This window comes from Pogona vitticeps, chromosome 6 (assembly GCF_051106095.1).
Source record: "Pogona vitticeps strain Pit_001003342236 chromosome 6, PviZW2.1, whole genome shotgun sequence".
Classification (NCBI taxonomy): domain Eukaryota; kingdom Metazoa; phylum Chordata; class Lepidosauria; order Squamata; family Agamidae; genus Pogona; species Pogona vitticeps.
The window spans coordinates 109,863,104-109,888,816 of NC_135788.1; the positions used below are offsets into that span (position 1 = coordinate 109,863,104).

General features: G+C 45.7%; 1 protein-coding gene across 3 annotated transcripts; it reads left to right on the forward strand.

Moving 5' to 3' along the window:
• The first annotated feature begins 3,432 nt into the window (after positions 1-3,432).
• RASIP1 (Ras interacting protein 1) lies at positions 3,433-24,498 on the forward strand. 3 transcript variants are annotated; one of them, XM_020798977.3, is made up of 13 exons: positions 3,433-5,433; positions 5,598-5,697; positions 7,109-7,260; positions 8,483-9,063; positions 12,063-12,433; positions 13,382-14,029; positions 14,919-14,956; positions 16,659-16,810; positions 17,451-17,566; positions 17,829-18,072; positions 20,400-20,572; positions 21,377-21,524; positions 22,886-24,498. In XM_020798977.3, exons 3-13 carry the CDS (start codon positions 7,127-7,129, stop codon positions 23,083-23,085), a joined length of 2,805 nt encoding a protein of 934 aa, XP_020654636.3. In that variant the 5' UTR covers positions 3,433-5,433; positions 5,598-5,697; positions 7,109-7,126; the 3' UTR covers positions 23,086-24,498. The 3 variants fall into 3 exon arrangements, with proteins under 3 accessions (XP_020654636.3, XP_020654634.3, XP_020654637.3); XM_020798975.3 differs by lacking the exon at positions 5,598-5,697; XM_020798978.3 differs by lacking the exon at positions 5,598-5,697 and having other exon boundaries at positions 17,832-18,072.
• The last annotated feature ends 1,215 nt before the right edge of the window (positions 24,499-25,713 follow it).

Below are 25,713 nucleotides of genomic sequence, written 5' to 3' on the forward strand. Positions count from 1 at the left end.
TATTAGTACTTATTGTCATCATTCTCATAATCATCTTTATTGATCTTGTTTGCACATGAGCTTTCTTTTTTTTTTAGGGCAGCAGGTAAATTGTCTACGAAAAAGGATTTAAAGCTTCTGACTTTTTTTGAAGCAGACAAAGCCAAACCAGTGACTTTTTTGACTGTTGCAGAGTAAAAAGGAACATCCCTTTTGTGGGCGCTTGATTGGGTGGAACTGCGAATAAACACATGGGCACCCTTGTATTCCCATACACTTGTTTTCTCGCCCACTATTTCTCTTTCTCTCCTCCCTCATCCTCAGCCCCTCATTTATGCTTGTACCCACCTCCTGCTGAGGTCTTCATGAGCACACGAGTTGAGGAGGAAAGTTTTTAAAGCTCCCCCACTGCCAGTGATCCTCACAAAATAGCCAGTGAAACAGTCAAAGCAAGAAGCACGACTGTCCCTTCTCTTTCCTTGGAATGACAGACCAAAGAAGGCATTTCTCAGACGGAAGGTGCCTAATAGTCATGGGTCTGTTGGTTGACCTCCTGAGGTAGCCTGTTGTATAATGGCGGATCACGAGAGCCATGTTACAGAGGTACGCTCATTTATGTGGTGCTGAGGTAAAGAAGGAGATACATTAGTGCAGTGCTTCTGAACCTTGGGTTACTCAGGTGTTTTTGAACTGCAACTCCCAGAAACCCCAGCCAGCACAGCTGGTGGGGAAGGCTTCTGGGAGTTGCAGTCCAAAAACATCTGAGTAACCCAAGGTTAAGAACCACTGCATTAGTGGAACATCAGTATATTGTGTACATTGGCAGCCTGGGAGAGGAAGGTGAAAAAGCAGTGCTCAAAATAGCGCTCCGTTTTACCACGAAAACGCATAACGACGAAGTTTTTGCGATAGCAAAAATGATCGCAAAACGATGTTTCCTATGGGGGAATTTTGCTTTGCGATGATCGGTTCCCTGCTTCAGGAACCAATTCTCGCAAAACAACGATTTTCCTACAGCTGATCTGCGATTTCAAAATGGCTGCCGGGTAAAAAAAATGGCCACCCGCTGTTTTCTGGGATGGATTTCTCGCTGCACGGGCAGCGAAAATGGCCGCGCTATGGAGGATCTTTGCTGGACGGTGAGTTTCAAGCCCATAGGAATGCATTAATCGGGTTTTAATGCGTTTCTATGGGCTTTTTAATTTCGCTTTACTATGTTTTCGTTCTACAGTGATTTCGCTGGAACGAATTAACATCGTAATGCAAGGCACCACTGTATTGTAATAAATGGTTACAAAGTTACAGTAAAAGTAGTCTAACCAAAAATAATCTAACCCTAACAAGTTTCTTTCTTGGTGCAATGAGTGATGTTTTCTAGCTAATTTCATAAGATGTTCCTTACACCATTTAAAGGCATTTCTAGAGTCATCTTGATGGGAATTTAAAAAAAAACAGTTGCAGAGAGACAGTGTAATATAGTGGGCATAGTGATGGACTAGGACTCAGGAAACCGAGAAATCCTGGTCAGAACAGGATTAAGGCTTCTGGGAGTTTTAGTCCAAGAACTTCTAAGGACTCACTGCTCTATACCACATTTGCTCTTGAGGCAATCTTGAACATAACGAAAGATGAGACCTACCACAGCTTTTTTTTGTGAGACTGGGGAGGCTCCCTGACTCATGCCACTACTACGTACTACTGAATGGACAGACTACATTCTGGGGACCCAAGGGTGAGAACCTACTGGTATAGATGATAGAGTTTCAGGCTAGAACTCAGAGAACTGGAGTTAAAATCTCTATCTGGCCATGGAAATGCATGGGGGCAGGGAGAGGTGGCAACGGTAAAACTATTCCCATTTTAGCCAATGCTATATTTTTGGGTGTCAAACTTCTCATCTGAGTGGATAGTTCTTTCTGGCCTCTGCCTGGGGACTTTTTGTTGTTTTTATTTTTGACATCTGCAGAAATCTGTTTCTGTATGATGACTTTCAAAATTCTCCAAGTAGCAGCATATGATGTCTGGGGACATTTCAGAGTTGTCGTCCAAAAACTCAGACCTGCATGCTTTATTACACAGACATATCACTTCCTTGGACACGAATCACATAAGGTATGGAAAACGGGATACCTTGTTTCCTTTGAAAATAGTGGAAGAATCGGTCAAATAATAGCCTCGGGACATGGGTTGGGGTGTGGAGGAGGGTTTAACTTAGGAAATAATGCAGAGGAAAACATTTTATCGCCGCCACCACCTTTCCATGCTATTCTATACCTCTCCATTGGCTGTTTTATGCAAGGAATTTAAAGAGACAAGCTATTGAGGACAGTGTTACCATGAAAGGCACAGTAAGTCGGGATATAAACATCCACTCCCTTGCCCACACCCAAGTGGGCTAAGCAGAAAAGGGTGTGAGGGAAATGCATGTGCATGTGCTGAATAAGCACACACCCAAAATCCAAATCAGGGTCGGGATAACAACAAACCACCCTAAAGAACCAACCAAAGAAGAAGAAGAAGAAGAAGAGAAATGCTTTTGAAACGGGAGTGTGGCAAAGGGAAAACAAGTCTCCACCCAGAATAACGACTGAGGAAATAGGTGTCAGAATATGTTTACGTACGTACAATATTCCAAGGATGGGCAGCAGTCATAAGGCGGTTACCCCCTGGCCTCTGGGAGCAGACTTGTATTCCTAGGAATGCTGCCACAACTAAGGTGGCCACATGTCGTGCAGAGGGGCCTCCTCTGTTTGAAAGGCTGTGAAAATACAGTCCTCTCTTTGAAAAGCTGCCCAGTCAGATCTGGTTTATAGGCAAAGTTTCTTATTCCTCAAAAGGAGAACCAGAAACTGGAAATGACCCATCCATAGTTAAGCACTAGATGTTAGATGGAGCAAGTAGAGAAATCAGCTGCCCACAGCCATCTTCACTATGAAGGGTTGTACAGTACTCTATTTCTATTTAAATTGCAATAATTATCTCTAAATGTGCCTGTAGAGAGAGAGATTATAACCACAAATTGTACACAAATCTTTCTCTTTTGGCCTTGTTTAGAGGGTGGGAAGTAACCCTGCCACAACAGCTACTTATTCATCCATATGCTTGTCATCTCTGTAGCACATAAGTTAGTCACAACATTCATGTATGCTTCACGGCACGCCTAAGTGCTGTGTGCACACAGCTTGCCACCAGCTTATCCTTAGCTTGCAGTTATATTTAATTTTGCTGAATGATTTCCTAACTTCCCTGTACCCCTCTAGCTCAGTTTCAACCCCCATCTACACTCTGCAGGGTTCTTTGAAGGGTTGTTGTCAGAGTTAATCTTAGGAGGCTTTGGACATTCTAAGGGCACTCTGTGATGGGATTTTATTTATTTATTTACTTGTTTATTTGTTTGTTTGTTTGTTTATTTATTTATGGGATTTTATTTATTTATTTATTTATTTATTTATTCATTCATTCATTTATTTATTTATTTATTTATTTATTTATTTATTTATTTATTTATTTATTTCATCTCTACCCCACTCATCTAGTCAACTGACTACTCTGGGCAGCTTCCAACATGTATAATAAGAATATAAAATATAACAAGATTTAAACATCAGTAATAGAGTTATTCAAGATGGAAAAAATAGGAATAAATAAATAAATAAAATAATAGCTGAGGGGAAGGCCTGCCTAAACATCCAAGTTTTCAATTGGTTTTTAAAGATGCCCAGCGAAGGGGCCGCACGGATCACCAGAGGAAGATTATTCCAGAGGTGAGGAGCTACCGCCAAGAAGGCCCGGTTTCTTATTTTTTCCCTCCGGACCTCCCTCGGCGTCAGGCCCCTCAGCCTCATCTCCTGACTGGAGGTCTAATAGCCACGGTCTAATAGCCAGAATTATTGGTAGGAAACATTTGGAACCTGGGTTTTCCGGTGGAGAGATTACCTTTGAAAGCCCATTGTTTTCCTGTTAAAAAAAAGAGTTCCACCCACCTTTTTAGTTTGAAACATTCAGTATTAAACCCCCTTTGAGCCCTGAAGGTTTACTGGACAATCTTGTATTAGTAGCACTCACTTAGCCTGAACTACTGTATCTATCTCACAGGACTGTTGTGTGGATAAAGCAGAGAGAAGAGCTGGAGTACCTAAACCTGGAAAGACACATGGGATATAAATATAACAGATTAAAAATGAAAGGGGAAAAGAATACAAAGATAGTGCAGTAGGACAGTAGCATGCCATGCCGTGAGATTTTCAGGGCAGCAGGCTTTTCATTGGGCTTGCTAGGGTTGTGTAACGAGAACTCTTGTGACTTATGAAGATTTATTTATTTATTTATTTATTTATTTATTTATTTATTTATTTATTTATTTATTTATTTATTTAATTAATTAATTAATTAATTAATTAATTAATTCATTCATTCATTCATTAATATCCCGCCTATCTGGTCGGATCAGGACCACAAGATGGGACCTTGCTCCCTAACTTTGCTCCAAATGGCATGGTAGGTCCATCATTGGCCCACCAAAAAGCCAGAAGCGAAGAGAGAAGAGTGGGGAGAGGGCTGGTTGCCCTGGGGCATGGCACCATCCTTTTGAGCAGTGTGTATGCACCCCCCCTCCCTATCGCACTGAACCACTACTGAGCCCTGACACCGGCTGTAAACAGGTGGAAATCAGCAGCAAGGCTTTAAAATAATCTTGTACGTACATTTAGAACTCAGACAATTTCCTCCTCCAGAACTGCTTGCCCTGAAATGTGTAGACAGCCATTTCCTGAGACCAGCTCTTCCCCCCCCCCCCAGCCTTTATCCCCCAAGATGCTGCTGAAGGTTAAGTTACAGTGACTCTGAAAATGTCGGCAACTTGAGTGGCATATAGAAAGAAAGAAAGAATCTTCCATACAATGGGAGCACAGGTACCAAGCAAGCAGCTTTGGGAAGCCAATTTATACATGTCTTTCTCAAGGTAGAATGAACCGCCATGCCTGTAGTAGGCCTTGCTATTTGGCAGCTATCTGCAGCAGAGTCAAGTGTCAAAGGAACCAACTTCTAATTGTCTAAAAACCCACTCCTTCCCCACCTCAGTTTTACTACCAGGAGTTTCCTGGCCCTGCCTCTGCTAGTTCAGATGTCTTAGCCTTTCTGTCCCACTCTCTGGCTCTCTGTCCTTCCCAGTTCTTGGGAGAGGCTCTGCTTCCCAGCCAGTTTCCTGCCCCCCCATCTCCTTTTCCTGCCCCACCTCCTGTGTGTGAATGACCAGAGGCACGGGAAATCCGTGAACAGTCATTGCTGGACTTAAGTCACAGCACACATAAGAACGGCATTGCCCAGAGAGAGAGAGGAGGGAGGGACAAAGAGAGAGAGAGAAAAAAACAACGTAAGATGGAGCCTGGCCTTTGGGATGCATGAGAGTTGGGTACCGTACAGAGACCGGCGCGACCAGGACACCATTTGGAACAGGTAATCATAATGGCCTCATGGTTGGGTGCAGGCACCCAAAGTTCGAAGGGCTAGATTGAAAAAATTGAAAGATACAGAGGGAGCCCAGGATGAAATTAGTGGAGTAAATATTTTGTATGTACTGCATGTCAAAGACAACTCAAGGAGCTTCCTTTTTTACCCAGTGCTTCTGCCATGCTAACTTCCTGTCGGGAACTAGAGCATGGAAAAGTTACCCCTTTGGGCTACAAATCTCAGAATCCTCCAGCCAGTAACTTATACCAGGTAGGTCAGAAATGTTGGGTGCTTGTCTTCCTGCTTCCTCTCATGCTAACCAAGTTCTTAGGCCCCATTCCAAATAACCCATTCCTTAAGCCGCCCTGCCTTCTCTCCATTCTCTGTTGCCTTTCCAAATAATTAGAGAGAGCCTGAAAGCTGGTAGTGAGGAAAGGGACAGGGGCCTTAAATACCTTCTGGGGGGTGGGTGGAGGTGGAAACAGAATCAGCTCTAGCCCTACTCTTAGGCAAGATGTGCCACCTTGCTCCAAGATGCACCTGGAGTAGGATATTACAAAGCAGTTCATTGTGAATGATGTTTTATTTTTTTTTGCCCCTGGTGTGTATGTATATAGAGGCAAGGTGGAGCAGAGTTCTTCTGCCTCAGACGCCAGATTTTTCAACCATCTCCATTTGACTCTAAATGACGGTGCCAGAAACCAGATCTTCAGTTCACTTTGCTAAAGGAATATTGTTTTTTGGAGAAATGAAAAGAAGCCAGCATCAGAGAGTCACGAGAATTCCACATTTTGGAGAGGATTCTAATGCTTATGACAAAAGAGAGGAATATGGAGAATTGTTTCATTTTCTATCCCCTCCTCCAGTTCTGAGAGGCAGCTTAGGGGGCTAATTCTTGTGGGGCGAGGCTCCAGCTATCCTCTCAACCCACCGGCTTCTTATCTCATCTTTTTCCTGTTGACGTAATAGTTTGATTCTGACTCACCCCCTTGTGGCCATTCAAGCCTTAGTAGACTTGTCTTTTTGTTGTGGTGTGAAATCCACCAGCCTTGACTTCCAAGAAAGGAGAAAGATCAAGAAGGCTGAGGAGAATCAACTGAAGAGTTGCCACTGTTGTCCCTTGCCTTCTATTGCCTGAGACAAATGTCTCATTCTATCTAATGGTAGGGCCAGTCCTGTACAACTGTACAGATGGAAGGTTGGTGATACGAGAAAATTCATCACATATTTATAATTATATCCTAGATGTATTTATTTTGCCAATTTGTAGCCTGTGCGTGGCTTTGTTTTATCAAAGTGGCTTACAGCATAGTTGAAACAGTAAATGAAAAGCATACAATGGATTTTTTTTTTTAAAAAAAATCTCAATTTAAGCTACCATAATGACAATACACAGCTGGCAACAGCACCAATAGAACAGAGTAGACATCATGTTAAAAGCTTGCTGGAGCAAGACAAGTCTGAAATAAAACCTTTACTAACTTAAACCGAGCAAAGGAACCTGAAAGGCGAAGGTTAAGTGTGGCTCCATAATCTAGGTAACATCAACCACTATCTTTCAAGAAGCTTCCTCTAAATGCTGTGGAAATCACTGGAGACACCTGTAGGCAATCCTGGGGGGGGGGGGGGCATTGCCTGTTGAGAACTAGTCTTTTATGTTTCCTTTTCTTCCATTCTAAAGTTATAGGTCCCTGTGACCATGTTCTCGGATGAGCGGAAAGAGGGGAGCCCTCGCTTTGGAAAGCTTCACTTTCCTGTTGGCCTTTGGATCAACTCTCCGAAGAAGCATTTTGCCAAGTTGGGGCGAAGGTGGCCAAGCGTGGGGTCGGTCAAGTAAGTGACTGTCTTGGCCCAAGCAGCTCGGTCTTGCTATTTGCCTGCAGAGTCCAGGGAAGTGACCTTTCAGGACCATAATAATCAGACACTTCCCGTCAACACAACTGGGCTGGCTAAGGGATTCTGGGAGTTGTAATTAAAACAAACAAACCAAGTTTCTCAGGCTCGGTCTTTGCTACTTAGGTCTGTGTGAGCCAATATTGGAGGTTTTCCGTGGGTTGCACTTGATCCATCCAGCTGTCCCCAACCATCAACTCCAGTGCCCTGATATCAGGGTTGTCTTTTTAAAAAAAATCATACAGAACATAACATGAAATAACATGCATATTTTGTGTGTATATTTTTCAGTGGGGAGTTCTTAGCAGCCAGGTTGCCATTAATATTGCTCCAATCAAGGGAATAATTTGCTGTGTTGTGTATTATTGATATGTTTCCTTGCTGTTGGCAACAGAGTGGGGTGGGGGAAACAGGGCTATTCTTTCTGTTTGCTTCTAGATGCCAGTTCTAGTATTGCATCTTGTAAATATTTTTTAAAAATGCAAAAAGTAAAACCAAATATTATTTCCCTTGCAAAATAGGAGAATGCAGTAAAAGAAACAAACGGTCAAAATGTTCTGAATTCTCCTTTAAAAAAAAAGACCTCACAAAGTAACTTTTGAGTGTAACAAGTTCTTACTTACAAGTAATTAACTTAGGTGTACTCATAACATTAGTTTTTATTTATTAACTTAAAAAGTAATTTTGTAATGATTATTAGCATTACTTATTATGCAGAAATAGTTAGTTATAGATAACTATATTACTTGTAACTTCCAGGATCAGGGAAGTATTAAATCTGCACTTTAGAAAAATGTGTAATAATTTAAGCATGGATAGAAAGCACAGAGTCTCATGAGAGATTTTTTATATCCCTAGCCTGAAGTTAGAAATGATGTCTTGCCCATCGTCACCCAAGAAGTTTTTGTGGCTGAGCATTTGATTCTAAAATGACCCTATCTGTATACAGTAGTCAGACTGGTGCAGTAGTTCAGTGGTCCCCAACCTTGGGCCTCCAGATGTTCTTGGACTTCAACTCCCAGAAATACTGGCCAGCAGAGGTGAGGAAAGCTTCTGGAAGTTGTAGTCTAAAAACATCTGGAGGCCTAGGTTTGGAGACCACTGCACTAGTTTATAGGTATCAGAGCTGCTGCCTCTTCCAACCTGTCTGTCCACTTTATAGGTCTACATCCTCAGATACAGCCAGCCGGGGCAGTGAGCCTGTGGAGATGCGCCCGACCACCAAAAACAAGGCCAGTCGGCACAAGAGGCTTTCGACTCTCTTCCAGCGAGGGGGAGCAGGAGGGCCATCTAGCGGGGGTGGAGGCCGCTGGGGCAGTGAGAAGAAACTGGCTGACTTCATTGACCCCCTGCCCGAAGACCGAGCCGAGCCCCCCTCACAGGGCGAAATACCAGGCGTCTTGAAGATCTATGGTGGCGACCTCTCCACAGGGGCCAATTACAAGAGTGTGCTGGCCACTGTGCGCTCCACCGCCCGGCAGCTGGTCCTCGAGGCCCTTGAGCGCTATGGAGTGGCCCAAGCCAATGCCGAGGAGGCCTACGTATTGTGTGATGTTGTTGGTAGCGTACATGCCACCAATGGCTCCTGGCAGGCCCAGTATCTCCGGGCCGTGGGGGATTCCGAACGGCCACTGGTCTTGCAGGATGTGTGGAAACCCAAGACGGGGTGCACCCGTCGCTTCGAAATCCGGCGGCGATGTGACGTGGAAAGAATGGCAGATGGCGAGGATGAGGATGGAAATGGTAAGTGCACACGTGAGGGATGACGGGCGCTGAATGGCTCCTTCCTTGGTGGCCCAACAGTACTAGGTACTGACTTTCCACGACAAAGTCTTCGTATAGGTTTTCGTTTTCTTCCGAATCTTGACTTTCTTTTTTGAAGAAAATTTCTGGACTTTTGAGTTGTGAAATAAAGCTGCCAAGAGATCTGTGACTGGAAAATAGGAATCTGTGACTAGAAAATAGGTGGATCATTAGAAGGCAGTCTAGCCAAGATGAATGTGGCCTAAGTAGGCTAGCTGAAACCGTGCTAAATCCAGACGCCTTCCAACCTAAGGATTTGGAAATTAGAAATATCTTCACCTTGGCCTGACTTTGTAGCAGCCTAGTAGCTCTGTCTCTAAACTGGGGAAGGTTTATGTATGACTCTTGACTCCTCGAGTGGGATTGCGCTGTTAATGTGTGGAATTAATCTCCAAAAGATGTGATGTGTGGCCATTGTTTTAGCAGCTTGGGGTTGAGGCCTTTTCACCTCCCTGTTCCAGTAATGAGCCACCTACGGAATTAGATATCTGCATAAAAGGGCTGGACCGTCAGTGACTATTGGCTGTAAGAGGTGAAAACTGAACATTTCACAGGGCGTGCAGGTCAGATCACACAGTCAGGAAAACACATTTCCTTCCCTTACAATATAATCCCCCCAGACAATGCATGTCTTTCAGTGCTTATGTGCCAGAGACTTCAGACATGCAAACAAAACTGTGCTATCTATTAATGAGACATCAAAAGCAAATTAATTTGCCAAATGAGAACTGAAGCATGTTGTTGTTGAAATAGACCTTTTTTTCCTCTTGTGGGAGCACACCTTCTGGATAGGGCATCAGCGTCTTGTCTAATGATGTATACTTCTGAGTACCAGATTTTGGGAAGAAAGTAAGGGGTGGTGGTAGAAGACTAATACTAGATGTTGGGCTGGATCACCCTTCTGTAGCTTCCTGTGGATGGATGACATAGGGGTACGGCCACACCTTATGATATCATGTGGATGCTAAGCTGAAGGATTGGATTACGGGTTTCATGGGGGACCTGGCTTTTCCACCATTCCTTCCAAGCACAGGAAAAGAGAGAAGAGCACTATTCCCTGGGCCCTGCAGGCACTAGTTGGTAGCCCCACCACTGCTGGTTTCAGTCCTCTCTCTGCTGTAACAGGGAGGGAATACCCATTGGTTGAACCTAGTGGAGCACACCTTCGTGGCAACAGCTTCTGAGGGATGAACTTTTTGAAAGGTATGGGACTCTTGGGAAAGGCAGGCCTCCCCCACAGATTTCTGCAAGTGGATGGAGAACTTTTGTGGGCCAGGCTTGACCTCTAGGCAGGGAGTTCTTTTCCCCTGGAGTAAGGAAAGGGTATTTTTTACCATGCCTTTCTGGTGGGAAGGCTTATGTCCCCCATACACTGCATCTGGGCCTCCCAGTTAGATCTGACTTGTTACAGCTGGAGAGAAAATACTGATCTTTTCTGATCTTTGGTCCTGCTCAGTGGGGCAGCGATTGTAACGGAGGGCTTGCCCTGCTGAGGGCTTTCTTCATAATCTCCAAGTAGTCTTCCATTCTGGCAAGGGATATCAGGCCATTAATCCAGTGATATCTCAACAGAAGCTTCAGGGTCCCTAACACTTTTGATTTAGTAAGCTGAAATAAAATACAGCAGGGAAGAAATGATCCTTTGGTGAATGGATTGGCAAATTCCCTTATTTTAAAACCTGGAATTACAGTATCTCTGCTGGTGTTGTTCTTATGCATACAAAAGTGTTCTATAATTGTCACATAATAAGAAACTATTGCACCAGAAAGAACCCCACACAGCGTGAATACCCTTGGCTCCATTTTATTGTGGGGATGGCAGCTGTTCCCAATAATAGATGTATCCCCAGCTGCTTCAGCTGGGCAGCATACTCTGCAGAGGCTGCTGTCTGGGTGGACCAAATTCCAGGGGTCCAGACTATTGTAGCCCCCCCTCCCCCACTTTCACTGCATGCAAACAGAGCAGAAGTCTTTCCCTTTGCACCCTTCACTGGCACAGAAAAAAAAGTGGGGGAAGTTTTGATAAGGAAACTGCTTGAATGGGAAAGTCAATTCCTATTCCTATGTGGGGTAAGATAAAGAAAGGACGGGGTGGCTAAATGAGGTTTTGCTGTTTTAAAATATTTCCCTTTATTCCTTCTCTTCCCTGTGTCCATTGGTTGACAGCATGCCCTTAGTTGGGTGAAAAAAAATGATTATAGAAATTAACAAGATCAACAAGTAGTCTTGAGACACCTAAAAGTCTAACTAGTTTTATTCAGAACAAGCTTTCATGGATCGTAGCCTACTTCATTTGGGGACTGGTTGGTTGGTTGGTTGGTTGGTTGGTTGGTTGGTTGGTTGGTTGGTTGGTTGGTTGGTTGGTTGGTTGGTTGGTTGGTTGGTTGGTTGGTTGGTTGGTTGGTTGGTTGGACTAAATGGAGCAAAAGCTTGTGTCAAATAAAACTGGTTAGACTTCAGGATATTCTTTGCTGGTTTGACTGCATCTGATTTTTACAGAGCCATGACTAGCAATTTGGGCGTTCAGTACAAGCTGTATTCCAATGCCACCCACTCCTTTCAGAGGGAGGGGAGCAAGCTGCCATGAAAAAGGATGGGAATGTTATATCCCTGCAAAAAAAGAGAAGAAAGTGAAGGCTTTCAGAAAGAGAAACGTGAATGGGGCTGGCAGGGATTGCAGTTTACTTAATGGTTCCTAACATTTACCTCCAAAATTGGTCTCCCAGGGCAAAGTTCCAGCTGCTCCATCCTAGCTAAAACCCTGGATTTTTAGTATGAAAGCTTCACACGTCTTCAGTAGTTTGCTTTGTTTCTCAACCCTTACTCTAAATATCAGGTTAATGGTTTTTAATATGATATTTATATAGTTTTTAAAAAATGTGTTTGTTTCATAGCAAACCAACCAATAAACCCTGAGTGGTTCTCCCCATCTCTCCCAGGTATCAACTGCCAGGCCCGTCGGCAGCAGTCCCGTCGCTCCCGGGCTGCCTCAGGAGGCCACGTCGCCCCCAAAGAGAGGGCAGACAACCTGTCACTCCGCCGCAGCATCAGTGAGATGAACCTCAGCACCAAACGCCGCAGGGACCGCAAAGGGGTGCTCAGCATGGCGGCTGGGGAACCGGCGGAAGGGGGGCCCTCCGAGGACTCCCGGGTCAAGGCATCAGCGAGTGCCGAGGGCCCACCGGCTCCACCCACCTCTGAAGAAGACGCCATGGAAGGAGCTAACCTGGAGCAGCTCACCCAGTGCCTCATCCAGCCTCCCACAGAGCACCCCTATTTCCTGCAGTTGCTGGGCTATAATGAAAAACAGGTAGGGCCCAGACATTTTTCCACTGAAGGAGTTTCCAGGGAAGGGGGGGGGAGGTGGACCGGGAGGGGATTGGGATCCGTCAGCTTTCCTGAACCCACAAGAGCTAGGTTTTCTGCTCCAACTACATTCCTGAGTCAGATGCCTTCTTATTGTTCTCATCCCAGAACCAATAAAATTTGCAGTGAGGTCTCAGATTGCAGTAGAGACAAAGGATTCCCGTAGTTCAGCTTTTCTCAGCCTGGATAGATGGCACGTGCACTGGATTGCAGCTCCCAGCATCCCTGACCAGCATGTCCAGGGGTCAAGGATAGAGATGCGCAAAAAACCTCCAAACCAATGTTTTGCGCTCGTTCCTTTTTCAGCCAAACAGGTGGTTCCAGTGCTCCCCAGCCCCCCTCCCCCAGTATGCACCTACTCAAGAGGGCATCCTGGCTTCCTTGCCCTACTTCCTCCAGGCGCTGGTTCTCAGTCAGCGTCCCCCAGAGGAAGCAGGACTGGAAACTACTGAACACCTGTCCGGCCAAAAAAGGTTCAGCGGTTCGTGCCCATCTCTAGTCAGAAATCATGATGATGAGACTTCCTGAACAGATGGTTTCTGATTGTGGAAGGGCTAGTGCTTAGAATGTCATATTAACGGGCCAGGAAGACCCAGGTTCAAATCCTCACTCAGCCGTGAAGTTCCCCAGGCAATCTTGGGCTAGTCACTACCTTTCAGCTTCACCTAACTCGCAGGGCTGTTGTGGAGATAAAATTAAGGAGAAGGGCCGAGCACCTGACTCTCCTTGGTGAAAAATAGGACAGATATGTAACAAATCAATAAATTAAATGCTCTGAGATCGAGCCCCTAAAATGATAACCTGGGCTGCGTTTCCGCCTGGCTCAGGACAGCTTGCCATGAATGATGTTCACTTCTCTGTCCTGCCTTGCTTTGTTCTCTGCCCGCCGCAGGAGTTTGTGATTCACGTGATGACACGTCGGCGACACATTTTCGGGCGCCCTGAACGTCGCCAGGCTCCGGACCCATCCAGCTATGTGGACACGTTCCTGAACGCTCCAGACATCCTGCCCCGCCACTGCTGTGTGGTGTCTTCGGTGCCCCCCGCGGACCCCAGCCAGCCCCGGGGCCCAGCCATGGTGCGGCCTTTCCGGGGAGCCTCAATAACCCACAACGGCGCCCCCCTCCACCGTCAGATGGAATTGGCTCCAGGGGACCTGCTGGGGATGGGGCAGCACTTCCTGTTCATGTACAAGGACCCGCGAGCCCCACCGGCCCCTCCGGCCTGGCTGCCCAAGGCCTGGGTGTCCCCAGGGTTAGTGGGAGCCTTAGCGTGCCAGGCCTGCGGCCGGTCCCTGCAGGAGCGGCAGGAGGCCTTCCGAGCCTACCTCAAGAGCCGGGAACCTCAGCTGCGCTACCGGCCTCAGGAACAGGAGGCGCTTCTGGCCGAAATTGTGAAGCTGCAGGAAGCGCCCGGGTGCAAGCTGAGCCCAGCCTTCCTCTTTGGGCTCTGTCTAGAGCATGCAGCTCGAGAGCTGGAACCAGGACACCTGCCCAGATTGATAGCCAGGATTGCCCAGCTGGTGAAGGAGGCCGTTTGGGTAAATAACCCTCTATAAGCTTAATTCATGATCTTTGAACCTAATTGGGAGCCTGTATATTAGAACAATTCTCCCCCCACCCCACCCCTTTACTGGTGCTCCTTATGCAAGTCTGTGTGTCTGTCTAAAATATGGATTCGATATTCAACCATGGCATTTTTTGATTTCATTAAAAACAAAAACAAAGGGGCTGTTCCTTATGGTTGTGGGGAAAAAAATGGAAATGCTTCAGTGCCCCTTCCCTTGCGCTCTTTCTCACTGCTACCTCCTTCCTTAAAAACAATCACCCGAGGAACAGAATACTATGCATATGGAAGAAAATAATGCTTAATTCATAGCCCTTGTTCTGATTTGTCGGTTTGAGCTTCTACGATCCAGAATTTGAAGTGTGCAGACAAGAATGTAGCTAGACAGTGAAGAAATTTGACAGGAAAAAAAAACTGATTCATTTGAAATGTGGTGTTGGAGGATATGTTGGACAAATAAGGGGGTTCATATCAAGCGTATAATCTAACTAGAAGAATCAAAGACTATACTGGGGATACAGTACCATACTTTGGAGATGTCAGGAGAAGGCAAAACTTCTGCTTGAGACTGCCTGCTGAAAACTCTGGATGTGTCCTCTTTAGGAGATTGTAATTCTAATGAAAGGAAATAGGTTTCCTTCTCTGTCAGGACCTCCAGTCACTATAGTAAAGCTTGGAAAAATTACTTTTGGGACTTCAGCTCCCAGTCGCCATTCTGGCTGGGGATTCAAGGAATTACGGTCCAAACAGTAACTTTTTCAAGCATTGCCTCTGTGCACTTCTAGGGAAGGAGTCAGAGCTGCTCTGTATGGGGCTCCGTTCCAGCTCAACTAATTTCATTTTCTTCATCTTTTTCTTCCCAGGAGAAGATAAAAGAGATTGGAGATCGGCAATCAGAATAGTAAGTAAATACTGACATTTGCTTCGTACTTAGCCTCAGGGAGGCGCTGTTCCCTGTTCTCCTTTTGGAGTCCTTTTAAAATATTGGACAAGTACCATATTTTTCCATGTATAAGACTATACTTTTGTCTAAAATATTTAGACTAAAAATTGAAGGTCATCTTATACACGGAAGTAAACTGAGGAGAGAACAAAAACAAGTGGAGGGGAAAGCAGGGATTGAAGTGATCCTGCAGTGCTTTGATCCCTTTCCCTCTACACTTGCTAAGCCTCACTTAGATTTCTCGATTTTGGATTAGAAAAGTGGGGGCGTCTTATACATATGGGTGTTTAATACACGGAAAAATACGGTACTTCGCTACCTTCTGCTTTGCAGGCACCATGCCTCTGAATACCAGTATCTGGGGAACAACCACGGAAGTGTCCCACTCGTGGGCTTCCAGGACCACCTGGTTCATCCCAGACGTTCCAGCTATACAGTGGAGTCTTGACTTGAGAACTTAATCCGTATTGGAAGGCGGTTCTCAAGTCAAAGAGTCTGTAAGTCAAGTCTCCATTGACCTACAGTGCATTGAAACCCGATTAATCCCGTAACAGGCCGTTTTTGTTCCATTTTGGTTTTTTTCTGGTCTGTAAGTCAAATCTCAGTCTGCAAGTCAAACCTAAATTTTGCGGCCAGAGAAGTCTGTAACTCAAAAAGTCTGTAAGTCAAGCCATCTGTAAGTCAAGGGTCCACTGTATATGGTTCTAGCAGCTCAGTCATTTGATAGGGGGTGGGAGACCAACAGTACAGTGGGCCCTCCTGGGTGCAAAGGTTGCTGGGAATTGTAGTCTCACCGCCTATTTAGGCTCTATAGAGGCTGCCTCCAGAAGAGGTAGGATTCCTAGAGTTGTGACTCCCAGGTAGCTCTGCAGCAGCTTCTTTGTTTGTAAAAGTAGAAGTGGGCCAGAGATAGAGCCCCTTCCAGTTTTGCAGTTCTAGGATTATTTTTAATTCTGACTGTGGAATTCCTGGAGAATTCCAGCAGCTGGGGTTCAAAAATACCAAAGCGCACCTCCCTGCACAGTACTTGAGTAGGAACTGCATTTCCTCCGTGACATAGCAATACAGCGCTACGAAAAAGCAACAACCCCACCACAGATGTTTCATTTCACAGGAAGGTCATAAGTCTGCCTGAAGAATGGGTGACAACAGAACCTTTACTGTGTTGAAAATTCATTGTCTAGAAAAGTTTTTTAAAAATATACAAAGACTAAGCAATAACTTACCAAATAACACCATCATGCTTGGTACAGCAATAACATTGCTGATGTGGGACGAAAAATGCTACCACACAAGTAAGTTACCGTTTTGTACTACCACTCCCCCCAGAATCCACTGGTCTGCATGTCCGGTGGCCTTGCTTGCTCGAGGATTCTGGGACTTCTAGTCCAAACACATTACTTTTCCAAGCTTTTAAAAGTAACAAAGTAGAAAAGCTACACCTGCCATGTCCTTTTGGCAGTAAAGTTCACAAACATCAAGAGACTCTGAACTTAGTGTGAACTCTCAAAATTTGTGGAATGGCTTGAATTCAAAATATCCAGCCCAGCTGCCATTTTAATGCCCGACTGGGAACCAGCTGCCTTTCCATGGCAGGTGAGAGCACCCTCTGTCACACAGCATTAATCTCTCTCTCTGCTCTGTCTGGTGATCCTTGCAGCCAGCAGGACAAAGGAGAATCAGGAAATCTCAGCGTGGAGGAAGTGGCATCTGACCTGCACCCCCTCATGCTCTGGATGGCCAACTCGATGGAGTTGCTCAACTTGGTGCAAAAGAGAGTCCTGGACATTGAGAAAGATCTGGACTTGGAAGGTGAGCCAGAAAACCTGTTTTCTCTGGGCCTCGAAGCTAAGGGTGGGTTGGGGGGGGCAATGGGTAATGCCAGGCCAATAAGGATACTATACTTGCATTCCCTAAGAAGCACATCTGAATTAGAGCTAGAGAACATTGTTTTGGGGGCTTCACCCTCTACAGTTCTCTGGTCAGTATGGATTCTGGAAATTGTAGCCATAGCCCCCAAAAATCCAACAAAAGTAACTTCTCCCTGTTTCTGAATTCAGAGCAGAGACACAAGAAGACAGTGGAGTATGATGAAGATTGTTGGGCAAGGAAGTGAGGATCTAGAATTCCTGGGATCTCTAGAAAGAGCAAGGATCAGACCAAAGATCAGATCTTATGCCTTCTTTGTGGTGCTCCAGAGTCCAGATTATTACCAACCCAATTAGGCTTTGTACCAATTTAGGAGGAAGGTTGGTGTCTCCCAAAAAAAACCCCAATAATTGTACTCTGAGGACCTTCCTTAAAGGACAAATCAGAAAACAACAGTTCCCAGGGTTCCTACTAGAGAGTAAATCTCAGTGAAGCCCGTTTAACTGCCTGTTGAAAATAATGGCCTTAGACGTTTTCTTTTCTTTTTTTTTTCCCCCTTTCCGTTTCCTCTTCCATTCTGCAGGAGCTTCCCACAATGCATTGCTCTCCAGTGACCTGGAGACCTGTGATGAAGCGATGGCTGCCTTGGATGAAGTCATCATGTCCACTTTCCAGCAGTCTGTGTACTACCTCACTAAGGTGAGTGAGCACCTCTCCCCCCCCCCCCGAGGATTAGCTCATCCTAGCTCGGAACTGCAGATCTGGAAAGGGGCCACAGAGATCACTGAGTCCAGTCCCTGCCAAGGAGGTGCAGTGGGGGAATCAAACTCCCAACCTCTGGCTCCACAGCCAGATGCCTTCTTAAGCCACTGAGATAACCAGCAGTTCGCTCCCTACTTGTCCTTTGTTGCCTGCTCTCTAGATAACAGTCTGTGCTTCTTAATTTTTCCCCCTTTCCTAGCAGACTCTCTATTCAGCCCTTCCTGCCTTGCTAGACAGTAATCCCTTTACAACAACGGCTGACCTGTCCCATGTGCCTGAGCTCAGCAGCATGCCCGAAGGAATTCGTGGGACCCTCGCCATCTACCAGGCCACCCTTGAGCTGACCCGCGACTGTGACCTGCACCCTGATCTCGTCTCGCAGACCTTTGGCTACCTTTTCTTCTTCTCCAATGCCTCACTCTTTAACACCCTTATGGAGAGAGGTGGGTCTTCAAGAAGTGCCTGACAGTGGAAATAAAAGCAAATTAGGGAGAAGAGAGGTGGGTGGGACCTGGAAGAAAAACCCTGCAGGGTTGGTTGGTTGATTTGTGGAAGGAGAATCGTTCTTCTCCACAGAATACATAGGACAGGAGGACTCTGCCCCAAGTAGCTTACAGTATAACACATCTACATGGGAGAAACAAGGAAGGAAGGAACAGAAAATGGAGGTGAGGCTAACCTGGGTTCCAAATGTAAGGGGCAGCCAAGTCAGAATCACTTGAGGAACTTGGAAAGCTTTGGTCTGTTGAAGGCCAGACTATATACAGTGGTGCCCTGCATAGCAACGATAATCCGTGCAGCAAAAATCGTCGCTATACGGATTCGTCGCTATGCAGGGAAAAAAGCCCATAGGAATGCATTAAAACCCATTTAATGCATTCCTATGGGCAAAAAACACACCATAAAGCAAAAATCCTCCATATGGCGGCCATTTTCGCTGCTCGGTAAGCGAGGAATCCGGGCAAAAACACAGCTGGCGGCCATTTTATTTACCCAGTGGCCATTTTGGAACCACCGATCAGCTGTTCTAAAAACATCGCTATGTGAAAATCGGTAAGTGAAATAGCTTACCGATCATTGCAAAGCGATTTTTTACCATTTAAATCATCGCAATGCGATCGCTTTTGCGATCGCAAAAAAATCGTCGCTATGTGGCTTCATCGTTAAACGAAGCGCTCGATAAGCGAGGCATCCCTGTATATACATTACAGGAAATCAGTCATTAGAAGGGAAATCATGTTAGTATTCCTGAGAGGTGATTTTACACATCCCAGAATACAGTCAGACAGAAATATACCATACTTTTCTGTGTATAAATGACACTTTTCCCTAAAATAATTAGAGGAAAAATTAAGGGTCGTTTTATACACAAAAGTAAGGAGTGTGGGGGGGGAAGGGATCAAAGTGCTTTGATCCCTGCCTTTCCCCTCGACCTTCTTGCAATGAAAGAAATTTTGGGTTAGAAAAGGAGTGTGTGTCTTATACTTGGGGGTGTCTTATACATGGAAAAATGTGGTAGCTTATGTTTTGGACCTCTTAAGGCACCGTCCAGTGAAAGATGTTTTCCACTGGTCAGTCCAGACTTTTTTGGTCCAGGAGTAGGGCTACTCTTTTTGGAACTGGGCTGGAGTGATTCCTGAATGCACAGAAGTGTCACTTAAAGGCAGATCACTCCTAGGAAAGTGAACTTTTACAGTGTGATCAGACATGATCCTTCATCACCATCTCGTTGCAAATTGAGAAACAGAGACAATCATATCATCTCTGCAGTTAAAAAGTCCCCTATTTTGATGTCAGGTTGCCTTCATTTTATAGTTCACCTCCCGCCCAAAGAGTCACAAGTGGGGGAGCTGCAGGGATAAAGGTGTTGTATTATATAGATATTCTCTGGAGTACGAATGGAACCTGGAAAGGTCGATCAGGAAGTATGGAATTGCTGGTCTCCTGGGTTGTATGGAAAAGGCCTGAGAGTTGGATAGAACTGAGAACTGCCAGGATCAAAGCGCCTGGGTTCTCCGAATAGGGCGTGGCTTGTAATATGGGCTACATCTGAATGTTTGCACAGTAAAGCTTAAATCATATTTTAGATATATTTGGGTGGTTGATGCAGAATAAAAAGCAAGAGTAAATATGCTTGTCTTTTGAGTCCGTTCTCCGGAGTTTGGTAAAGTATACTTTTCAGATCCTCGACAGCCATTCTGCAAGTTGCTGGCCCCCAAAAGGAGCTTTTCCAGCCTCCAGCATTCCAGAAACAAGAGGATTTACATTCAGATTGCAAACTAGCAGTGGCAAGAACCTCCTTCAAGAGAATACAGAAAAAAAAGACGCAAGAGGAGTCAGAGAGAATGAGAATTCTCCCCAATTCTGCTCTTCATGCTGCCTTGCCAGTGAAAAGAAACAAATCTCTTTTTTTTCCATCTCCCCCTCCCCCCTGTTTCCTCCTATTTTTTCTTCTGGCCTCTGGTGGAAGCTGTCTGTTTCCTGCCTATCCTTGAGTTCAGGGCTGCCCCGGAGCAGGACAGGAAATAAGCAGGCCAGGCTGCAGCTGCGCCCTCCTTTGGCATTTGCAGAGCCCGGTGGGTGGGTGGGTGGAGTCCCAGGACTGAGCACCGGACACAGACAACTGGGATCAAAAGAGGCATCAGTCTAGATCCTGGAAAAGTTCCTTTAAAAAAAAAAAAAACCACAACTCCCAGAATCACTCAGGCAGGTGGGGATTCTAGGAACCCATAAGCTATATTTCTCAAAACCTCTTTTTTTTCTTTCCTAGGTGGTTCTCAGGCCCTGTTTCTTTGGGCCAAGGCAGTGCAGATCCGAACCAACCTGGACCTGGTACTGGACTGGCTCCAAGGGGTGGGCCTCGGGGACATTGCCACCGAATTCTTCCGCAAGCTCAGCACGACAACCAACCTGCTCTGCGTCCCCAAAAGCAGCTTGCTTCAGGTGAACAAGCCGGTCTTTCCACTGACTTTCAGCTTCAGAAGGCAGCTGGCGGCAGCTTCGTTCCTGGGTTCCCCCATACGGAGAGTCAGCTTTGGGCACAGCTGGCTAAAAAGATAGCCAGAGGAAATATCGGAAGTGTGCTGAATAATGTTGTTTGGTTCTTTAAAAACACAACATTTTGGGTCTAGTGTAGTGATCCTGAGATAAGGGACATACCTGAGTGTTTTTCTGATTTCACACAAGGAACGAGTTTGCAGTTGTATTCAGAATACAGCTTGTTAAGAATATCAGCTTTCCTTTAAAAAAAACAGCAGCAACAAGAAGTTTCTATCCCTCTTGACAGTAAAAACAAAAGGAGCCCATGTCTACACTTACTCTTTTGGAGTGGGCTTGTACAGATCGCTTGGGGTCATGCTGGCTAGAGAGGATGGGGTTTGCAGCCCCACAACATCTGGAGGACCAAACTTTCCATGCCTATGACAGAATCAATGGATCAAACAAAACTGCAATTTCAGAACTGCTTTCTTTAAAACAGGGTAGCAGTTCTCCTTTCTATCTCTGCAAAGTTAGCATTTTCTGGAAGAGGTGGGCATAGTCTGCCATTGCGTCAAGAAGGAATGCATTTTGGGGCGGAGACAGAGAAATTTGGGGTTTTTTAATGTATACTTCCAGCACACCCCAGATTGGATGGCTGTAGTTGTGGCGAATGAATGAATGAATGAATTTTCCCATCTCTGGTTCAAGAGCTTTTTTTTCTGGATTGCTATACTAACTGCTCTACTACTCTGTTTTGTCTACCCGCAGGCAACCTGGTCGCGCTTAAGGAACGACTATCCAGCACTGACCCCAGCCCAGCTCCATCATGTGCTGAGGAATTACCAGCTGGGACCCGGCCGTGTGCCCCCCGAGGGCTGGAACCCTCCAGACAACGAAAGAGATGAGATTGCGCACAGTAAGTCAGGGGGCCTTTTTCCTCCCAGCTGACACTGCTTCTGTTTGCTCTCCATCTTAAGACGTCTGGCAGGGTTTCTGTGCCTTCAGCAGCCCCTTGGCAGGTAGAAATTCAGCAGGTGAAGCATTACCTTTTATTCCTGGCTATATCTGTGCTAAGAAAAATACTCCATCCTTCTTTAAGCTGACTCTCTCCCTAGTTTTGCCCTATTGACGGCGAAACCCATGACATGGAACATGAATGGAATTGGGGCATGAAATGGGGTCTTCTGCCTCATCTCATATATCTTTACCCAGAAGACCAACTGAAAAGAAAAAAAGCGATATCATCTGTGTACATAATGCAAAGGCAAGAGTTGTGGGTACCTTTATTAGACCACTAAAAATTAGGAAATGTGAGCAATGCTATAGTTAGGTTAGAGAGACTGATGCCTAGGAACTCCCTATCTGTGAATGGAGAGAAGAGGTCAGGAGGGAAAAGCAGGACTTGTAGTCATAGGAGATTGTACAGTGGTACCTCGCAAGACGGTTATCCTGCAAAACGATGAATCCGCATGACGACGAGGTTTTGCGCTTCACAAAACAGTGTTTCCTATGGGTGATTTTTTCACTATACGACGTTTCGGTCTGTGCTTCGCAAGATGGGGTTTTGTTTTTTTTCGGGACTGATGCTTCGCAAGACAACAATTTTTACAGCTGATTGTCGGCTCCGCAAAATGGCTTCCCTATGGACAATCTTCACAAAATGGGTGTTTTCGGGACCAATGCTTTGCAAGACAGCGATTTTTACAGCTGATTGGCGCTTCGCAAAATGGCTTCCCTATGGGTGATTTTCGCAAAACGATGAGTATTTTCCGCATTGGAATGCATTAAACGGCTTTCAATGCATTCCAATGAGGAAACACTTTTCGCAAGACTATGTTTTCGCTAAACAGCAATTTCGATGGAACGGATTATCACCGTCGTGCAGGGCACCACTGTAGTCCAAAAAGGGGGAATATCTTAACTCGGGATTTTAATTGAGGGAGGGGCTCCATGTTTTGTATAGAAGGACCACAATATCCATGGGGATTTGGTTTCAAGATCCCTCCTCAGATGCCAGAAAAAGTGAATGCTATTCATAGCATGGTCTCACACTCCCTCTAGTGGCTGGTTCTGGTAAATACACCATGGACCTAGGTATAAATAAATACTACGTATTTCTGTGTTTTTTATTTTAGTATTTTCAGGCAGTGGATAAGTGAATTTGTGGATGCTGATCCAGCATGGGGGGGGGCTTCCTACTGTATCTATTAAAGTGGAGAGTATCTTGATAACTGTGAGTATCAACACCACTATTTACAAAAGTATATTTTCCCCCAGGTGACATATTCGAGAGTTTCACAGATCACCCACCACTGATTCTCCCGTGTGATGGTTTCCACTTGCGTCTTTCAGAACCTGTGTCTGACGACACCCTTCATCGCCAACTTGTGCGCCTCCGCCGTTTTCTTTGGGAGCTGGAGCGTGAATCTCTCCCAGCCAATCAAAGGGCAGTGTACGGGCTGGATCCCAGCCAATGAGATGTGACACACAGGCTGATGTTCAGCATAGATCTTGGTCCTCAGGAATATTTTTCCAGAACATTCCCCAGCAGACAGATAGAGCCCCCAAAACTTTATAGGGAATAGATCACCTAAAACAGTTATTGCATGTGTGGGTTGCCCTGAAGGTCATATCAACAGGCGAGATCTCAAAACATGACTGTTGCAACCTCGTCTATTTTGCAACCGACCACTTCAGGAAACCGTCCAGAAATTTATTTGAAAGATCGCAAACTCGTGAGTGGCCATTCTCTTTTTGCTGTTTGTAGAAAGCTATATATTCCTTTCTTCGCTGCAATAAACTTATTAATTGTGATGAAGAAATCCAATTTCTTTTTTCACTCTGAAGTCAAACCTCTATGAGAACAGATGTTGGTGCTGCGAGGAGAAAGATAAGGAGGAATAGGAGTGAAAAGAAATCCTTGATTTTTTTCCAAATTGAGGATGGCATGAGAGAGAGAGAGAGAGAGAGAGAGAGAGACTGTGTGTGTGTATGCGAGAGAGAGGAGCAATTCATAGCCAAGATACTTGAGATTTCTCTGGTGTCTTCAGTATTGGCTTAGCTGTCTCTAATGTCACTTTAGGATGTTCCTCTTCAGTATATTGACCTCTTTGTGTGTGTGGTGTGTCTGTGCGTGTGTAACACAGGAGGACTTTGATAAATTTTTGGTGTCTTAGTATAAGGCCTATCTATCTCTGGAGCATGACTTCTTGGTATCTTGATGTGTGAACGTGAGTTAAAAAAAAAATCACTGGGATGTGCAGCCAGTGTTGGGAGCCACAACTTGAAGGGGGTCTCTGGAGCCTTCCCTACAGGCCTAGCTATCTCTGGGACGTGCTTCTTTTCCATTGTCCCAGACCACAAGTGCTATCTTTGTCAGTAGCGTCAGGCTTACGGCTGCTCCTGGAATTAATCTCCGAAATATGAGCCCGGGAAAGACCTATGAGCTCATTTTCCTAACTCCCTGGCCACCCCTCCTCCCCAGTGCAACATTTGGAGCTTCCAGCAAAGGAATGGAGGTCCAAGGATATCACGGCCAAGGCGTGAGAATTCGGCACCATTCACCTGAGAGGCTGCTGAAGGGGGAGCCAAGGGCAAGGAAAAGAGGAGAAGCGCTCGGCCTACGTAAGCAAAGACTTTTAGCTCTGAATCAAGAGGCACTTATTTCTAAACTGCTCCCCTGTGAGGCACAGCGATAGGTACTGCTGCACGCACACCCCGGTCCCTGGAGAGACCAGCTAGCTGGGCTAAAGCAACGAGTACACAAGGGTGACTCCTCTCTAATGAGGAAAGAGCTAAATCTAAACGTGTTGCACCAGATCCAAAGGATGCCTATGTGTGTAAATCAGCCACTCGTTTTCTCTAAAATAAACACTAGCAGGGTCTTGAAAGGAGTTGTGATCTTTGTGTGTGTCTGAGAGAGCAAGAGGGCAAAAAGTGGGGATGCCGATGGGTGTATGCCCTTTCCTTGGAAAACCTGGGCGGGGGGGCGCATTGGACTAACCCCTCTAAGGACCCATCCCCTAGGCAGTGACCCATGTAGGCTGGAGGATTCTGGGAACTTGAATCCAAGCAAGTAGCTTTTCCAAGTTCTGGTTTTCTCTTAGGGGGAACAAAATGTATTATGAGATGCGACCCAAGTCTCGTAGAAAGCCTGTACATATTGCAAAGACAGACAAAAATCTCTTCCTCTCTGGCCAATACACACTGCACACTGGTTTAATGACCACCCTCTGCCTCTCTGCCTCTTTGCCTCTCACACACACATATATTGTGTAATGCACTGTTCCTGCTTCACTCATTTTTTCCAGTAGAAATGTGTTCTGCATCTTTATGAGGGAAGGGCCCTGTGTTTTGCACAGTCACAGCCAGGAGGGGTCAGTGTTGTTTGTCCATTCACAAAAGTATGTTCCCTGCGTCAGGGACTCACAAATGCTCAGAAGTTTAGGCAGGGATGCCCCCCCCCCACAGACACACACACTTTTTCTGCATCTGCCCTGCTGGTTGGGCTCCCGAGGAAGGTGGGCTGAGGGTGGTGCCAAGGGGGCTGGGCCCAAAGCAAGGGGGCAGGGCAGGGCAGGGAGCATGTCTGACTTTAAATACCTTGGTCCGAATCTGATCCGCCGCGTCAGTGAAATCCAGCGCGGGGCCTGGACGGCTGGCAACAGGTGACACCTGTCGTGTGAAGAAACACTCCCCGTGGCCCAACAGCAGCCACTGGGAAAGGGCAAAGGGGACCCAGGGAGGACCCACCTCTATTACTCTGGTCTTTTCCATTATCTGGTATGAGAAGGGCCCTCTTTTGACTGGTCATCCCCTATAGGGACATGCATCGTGCTGTCCCAGCATTTAAGGCTACCTGGGATCATTTCTCTCCCTACCGCTTCCCTCCTGTGAGAGAGATTCCTGCCCTAAAAATACAATCGAGGATTCCTTTTCAGTGTCAGATCAAGAAAAGAAAAGAAAAAAAGAAAAGGGGCATTTACAACAAAATGCTGCAACATATTTTCACCTGCTACCAGGAGTGTTTATGTTCCAAGAATGAGAATTATGATCCCGGGAATCCCGCAGCCAACATGCCGGCTAAGGAATTCTGGAAACGATGC

What these genes read in the sequence shown, in the direction of transcription:
- RASIP1 (XM_020798977.3), top strand. Translation starts at nt 7,127, where the DNA reads ATGTTCTCGGATGAGCGGAAAGAGGGGAGCCCTCGCTTTGGAAAGCTT. An exon ending in GGAGATCGGCAATCAGAATA is followed by an intron (nt 14,957 to 16,658) that starts GTAAGTAAATAC and finishes TGATCCTTGCAG; the next exon opens with CCAGCAGGACAAAGGAGAAT. An exon ending in CTGTGTACTACCTCACTAAG is followed by an intron (nt 17,567 to 17,828) that starts GTGAGTGAGCAC and finishes CCCCTTTCCTAG; the next exon opens with CAGACTCTCTATTCAGCCCT.